At 42.4% G+C, this 6,065-nt stretch overlaps 1 protein-coding gene across 2 annotated transcripts; it reads right to left on the reverse strand.

Annotated features, from left to right (window-relative positions):
- Nucleotides 1-1,518: 1,518 nt before the first annotated feature.
- cUnh19orf25 (chromosome Un C19orf25 homolog) lies at nt 1,519-5,394 on the reverse strand. Of its 2 annotated transcripts, none has more exons than XM_083766920.1 (3): nt 5,231-5,394; nt 4,309-4,511; nt 1,519-2,123 (listed from the first exon to the last, which is right to left on the reverse strand). In XM_083766920.1, the coding sequence occupies exons 2-3, from the start codon at nt 4,451-4,453 to the stop codon at nt 1,936-1,938; spliced, it is 333 nt and encodes a 110-aa protein (XP_083623046.1). In that variant the 5' UTR covers nt 4,454-4,511; nt 5,231-5,394; the 3' UTR covers nt 1,519-1,935. The 2 variants fall into 2 exon arrangements, with proteins under 2 accessions (XP_083623046.1, XP_083623045.1); XM_083766919.1 differs by having other exon boundaries at nt 4,309-4,509; nt 5,227-5,394.
- Between the last annotated feature and the right edge of the window lie 671 nt (nt 5,395-6,065).

Consider the following 6,065-nt stretch of genomic DNA (forward strand, 5'->3'; position numbering starts at 1 on the left):
TAAAATAGATTCCAGCCTCACAAGAACTATGCATACATTTCACCTGGGCTGGTGGTGATTCACATTAAATGCCAGCAAAGCCATCCATCCTTTAATCACTTGAAACATGTGAAATTATCCTTTACAAATGTTCAAAAACAGCCTCACAATGCTGTGTTGTGAGTTTGTAGATCAGCCATTTTTACAATTGAACATTGTTGTGCGACTAAGTGTATATATTATGTAGGACTTAAGAGGTTAATTACAAAATGATGTAACAATAACTGAACGACTTCTACAAACATCTGTCAAAGGCATCACAAATTTAAAAAAATTGCAGAGTGTGGTTGCCGCAGTGGCTTACATATGCCCCTCCCACTAGTATTGCCAGCCAATTACAATTTCAAGTCACGCCTTAGATCATGCGTAAGTAATTCGGAGGGGATTTAACCCCCGAAATTCATGTTTTTGCGACAAACGGTTACATTTCTCGCATTTGCGGCGCCCCCTATGGATGAAAATGGAATTGCTTTGACATGTGATTGAAATGTGGGATGGATTGGACATTCCGTTCGTGATTTATGGCATTTTTTGTGATATAGGCCCCTCCTACTAACTTCGGAAGACGATTACGGCCGAACGATACGCACTTTCAAAATTCTGCAGTTCAGTTTTAATTGGATGGGTCCAGAGATCACGTGTGCCGATTTCTGTGAGATTTGGACAAAATCTGTAGGAGGAAAAGCAAAAAGTGTGTTTTGGACAAAATTCAAAATGGCGGAAAATCTATCATGGCGGAAATGGGCGTGGCCTATATGAGGAGATGCGTCATGACCCAAGGAATCCAGGGAAAAAATATTTTTTATTTTACGACCTATGGTTCAAGAGTTATAAGCCAAAAGGTAAAGTGGGCTGTTATAGCGCCACCATGAGGCCGACCGATAAAATTTTAAGGTTAAATAATTTTAGGGATAATGTGGAATTATCCCTAAAAGTTTTGTAACTATAGTGATTACAGTCTCCGAGGAACAAATACTTGAATGTGAATTTTTGCCTTTTCCCATTCATGTCAATGGGGAAATTTAATTCACTAATAAATTCATATCAATTAAACTATACAACATTTCTCTTAACAAAATACAAGCACACGATTCCCGATTTTTCCGGTCAATTTGACATATGGCTCAAGTGCGTACAGCGTACAGTGTGGGAGGTATAAAGCGTCAAAATAAAGACTACTCCAGTGAAATAATAAAGTGTCACAGTTACAAGAGTCTGGTTGCCCATTCGGGCAACCACACTAATAAAAGTGCGATGTGACAGTGCCCTTAGACAGAGCATCTTCATCTTGTCAGTTTGACTTGAAATTAACAAACGACCACTTCTATTTCATGTGTTTATTACAACATGAAAACCTTATGTGATACTATACTATGTTCAATATATAACCATTAACATAGCAAAGACTAGCTCTGAGAAATTAGGCCAAAACATATCAAAAAACAATATTTTCAGTTTCACAAACCATGAGAAGATGGCTTCCATTTGATGTGATCTTTATTGACCAAAAAATGCATAATGAATAAAACATCAAAGTGTCGTCCAGGGACCCTCATGGTTCCTCGAGGGGGTTCCAAATGGCCCTTTACAGGTGTGTAACTCTGAGAGTGTGCAAATGGTCCATTTGGTTCAATTTGTACACTCTCGGAGTTGCGGGGCACAGAGCCTATTCATTGACTTTAGAGATGTTAAAAGTCCTGTCAGTAGGTGAAGACATCTGATCGTCTTAACATTCACTTTACAGCAACAACAGTCCACTTTAGTCTTTTCACCCCGGTGACATCACTGTGAGGTCAGAGTGACATCATCATGAGGTCATCATCAGTCCTGTCCATACCCCGGTGACATCTTCACAATGTCACAGTGACATCAAGATGACGTCATAGGGACATCATGTCAGAGCATTAGTCCTCTCTTCACCTCGCTGACATCATGGTCCAGTCTCTCTCCGGATGTCCGTAGCTCCTCCCTCTGACGGGCCAGTTGACCCTTGACCTCCTGCAGTCTCTCATTCAGGTCCAGGTAGAGACGACTCTGCTGGTACCTGGACTCCACCTCAGTGTCTCCGCACTGCCCCCTGGCATCTGAACACACAACAACAAAATATATATTTTCAACCACTTCATCATCATCATCATCCATCAAGTGCCCTCGAGATCTGAGACACAAATTTACAATGTAGGCATTTAGCAGACCTCTAACTCCAGAGTGACGCGAGCATGGAATCTTCGCGTTTGAGTAAATGGTCACGCCCCCCTCCTACTAGTAAGTAGGGGGTAAAGTACAGTTACAGTTACGAAGGAGCGCCGTCTCAAGTGAACTTGAGCCATGATACACACCACCGTGCTCGCTAAAGCCTGCAAGTTGCCTGTCGAACGTTGCAATGTTCGCTTAGCTGACTCAGCCCAGTTCGAGTTGTGACCCGATATGGACAGAATAGTAAACTAGAACTGCACTCTCTCGAGTGCATACTTGCTTGTTGCACACTAAATGGCCAACTAGTGCGCAAGCAGAGTGCGCAAGTCCTTTCGACCGCTGTAAACTGTCAAATCTCAGTATCTCTGTGAAGGAACGTTTGAAATGTATACTTTTTAGATGTAACTATTTGCTACCTACCTACTTTATGCATATAAACACCTAGTATTATTAAGTATGATTCAAGTTTCTATCTATATAAGTTTGGGTGAAGAGCTAGTCATACATATACACACCACGTACTCTGGTCCCAGCAGATGGTCATTTGTGGTCGTTTGGTCCCAGCAAAGCAGGCATATACTATATAGGCATATACTATATATAGTATATATATAGTATAGGCATATACTATATACGTATACATATATACTATATAGAGTGTGTAGTTGTAAGTTGATTAGCGGTATACTGTGGTTACTTTGCGCCAAAAAACGTGACAGCTGTCCCGCCATTTGATGTTTATGCAAGAAAACAGCAAATCTGTGCCTGGTTTGCTGGGACCAAACGACCACAAATGACCATATTTCTTACGTCATCATTAAGAGCTAGTCATACATATACACACCACATACTCTGGTCCCAGCAGATCAGGCACAATTTGCTATTTTATTTTTTACTGATTATGTATATAGTATACATATGACTAGCTGTAAATGATGACGTAAGAAATATATATAGTATATAGGCATATACTATATACGTATACATATATACTATATAGAGTGTGTAGTTGTAAGTTGATTAGCGGTATACTGTGGTTACTTTGCGCCAAAAACTGTGACAGCTGTCCCGCCATTTGATGTTTATGCAAGAAAACAGCAAATCTGTGCCTGGTTTGCTGGGACCAAACGACGACAAATTACCATATTTCTTAAGTCATCATTAAGAGCTAGTCATACATATACACACCACGTACTCTGGTCCCAGCAGATCAGGCACAATTTGCTATTTTATTTTTACTGATTATGTATATAGTATACGTATGACTAGCCCTAAATGATGACGTAAGAAATATGGTCATTTGTGGTCATTTGGTCCCAGCAAAACCGGGCGAAAACATTACTTGCGCGCTCTGCTTGCGTAAGTAATAATGTTCTGGCGAGAGCGTTTGCCCTGACTGCCACTCAAAGTGGCTACTGGCCAATCACAGCGCATCCTTGCACAAGTGCACTGGCCAATCACAGCGCGTCCTTATTCAAACGTGTGTCTTACATTAAGCACAAGCCTATTACATCAAATGCAGAGAGTCAGGGTAGTGCCTCAGTAAACTAGGATCACAGGCAGTGGGGTTTTGGTCGCTGCACAGGGTAACGCGGCGTGAGACCAGTATCTTTTTCACGTGCACGCGCAGGTACGTTGTTGTTTTGCAAAGTAGCCATTTGATTTCGAACACAGGGTTGTAGGGTTTAGAGGGATTAGAGGGTGGTGTCGTCCAGTACACTGAACACAGGGTGGTCCTACCGAATACTGGAAAGCACACCTCAAAACACAGTCACCCAGGGCGTAGAGCCGGCGGAACTGCTCAGCCAGGTATTCCTGGTGCCCGAGTACAGCACGAGTAAGACTATGCCTTAACCTAAACTTATTTCTAACCTTATTCTCAGTATAACAAATACGAGAACCTCCCCATCGTGCGGTCGGCGGAAAAAAGAACGAGGGCGTGCGACGAGCGTGTTTTAAGGCGAGCGTTCTGGATACCGTCCTACCCTGGGTGGTGTCGTCCAGAAAGGTGAACACGGGGTCGTAGGGTTACTAGGGGATTCGAGGGGTATGGATATTAGAGGGTGGTCCTACCCTGGGTGGTGTCGTCCAGTAAGGTGAACACGGGGTCAAAGGGCGCCGCTCTCTGGATGTCCTCCAGAACCTGGGCCACGGTGGGCGGGTCTGGGCGGCTGGGTAGGACCACGCGCTTCTTGGCCTTAGAGCCCACCATGTTCATGATGACTCACTGGGTCAGAAGTTCAGAACCTGCCCTGGCTGGGTCTCTCTCTCTACCTCTGAAATAGAACATTAACCCATCAAGACCTGCTGAGGCCGATTCTACAAATGCCTTCTAAAGCAGTTTGCTATAAATATTTTGTCTCTGTCGGGTGGAAAACCTCATATGTCCAGATCCAGAAATGTTACTTTTCGGGATTCAAATTCAAAGGCATCAAGGGGCAGATCCACAAGGTCGAGCTTGTGAATCTGCTACGTTTGATGCTTTTGTGTGAGGCTGTAGTATGGTCCCCAAGTAGGGTACGTGTTGATTTAAGAAACACAAAAAGTTAAAATATGGAGACGAGAGGTTTCAGCCAGACAGCAACGTATCTAAAAATCTAAAATTACACAAATCGCTTTCCTGTGTTTGAATGGCTTAAGGGTTGATATTGATGTTATTAAAATAAGATAAATAGATATATATTGTGATAGTAATCAATAATTCCTATAGTGTTTGTTCAGTAACAGTTTTAATAGCTCTATGTTGTGATAGTTAGTAATCATTGCTTTAGTTTAGAGTAGCTTTAAAGTAGCTCTATATTCTAATCCGATAGTAATCATTGCTATAGTGTGTTTGTTCAGTAACAGTGTTAAATAGCTCTATGTTGTTGTGATAGTACTCATTGCTATCCCTATTCCAAACATATTGGTGTATAGGGAATTAAAGTTCACACTGGAGTAGTAAGTGTGTTTACCTTTAAAGCTAATGTTAGTTTAATAGCCTGTAAAAACTCACCAGTGTGTTGACATCTCACTCACTGTGACAGTTTGAACTGATTATTGATTAATGGTTATCGTTGATCAGGTTCAGCTGTATAAGTATTATTTTGATGTTAAAGTTCCTATAAACGAAGATTAAAAAAAACGCCTGCCCTGTTGTTTAAACCAGTGACAGAACGAAAATCCACTGAGGTTTCAATCGGTTTTACTCCATTTCCCTTTTAGTGCTCATGTCCGGTCTAGAGCCCGCCCCTACTGTATCCGGTTCTTCCACGCACACACACATGAACGCTCACAATCGGTTTCCGTATCCGCTCCCGACCGGGTGTGCAACCTGCAAAGCAGAATAGAGCCCAGATCACGCTGACGCGTCACACTAACCTAACGACGTGTTTACGTTCTGAACGTCACCGGATCCCATAGCCCAGAGAAGGGACGGTCGCACTGATTGGACGTTTAGTTGTCCAGGAGACGAACGTAACCGTATCGTGTTTGATTATTATATTGATAAAAAACACATGTGACTCAATTTAACACATGAATGCAGATTATAAAGTGTATTTAATGAATAAGAAACTAGAATGTTCAAATAACAATAACACATGAAATGCTAACTAGCTGTTGTCCTGACAACCACCAATGACACGCGACCATCGCTCCAGGCTATGGGGTGACTCAATATTGCTCCGCTGCCCTCCAGTGGTGACATCCAGACACTACAGTGCTGATAACGCCACGGTCGCGGGGTCGATCCCCGTAATGGCCAGTCAGTGACCATCCACGGCTTGCAAAACCGTGGATATCCACGTATATCACTGTATATGTTTCTTTTCCCTTTTTACCTCCTATGA

This window comes from Protomyctophum parallelum (genome assembly GCF_964188405.1).
Source record: "Protomyctophum parallelum genome assembly, chromosome: 6".
NCBI lineage: Eukaryota > Metazoa > Chordata > Actinopteri > Myctophiformes > Myctophidae > Protomyctophum > Protomyctophum parallelum.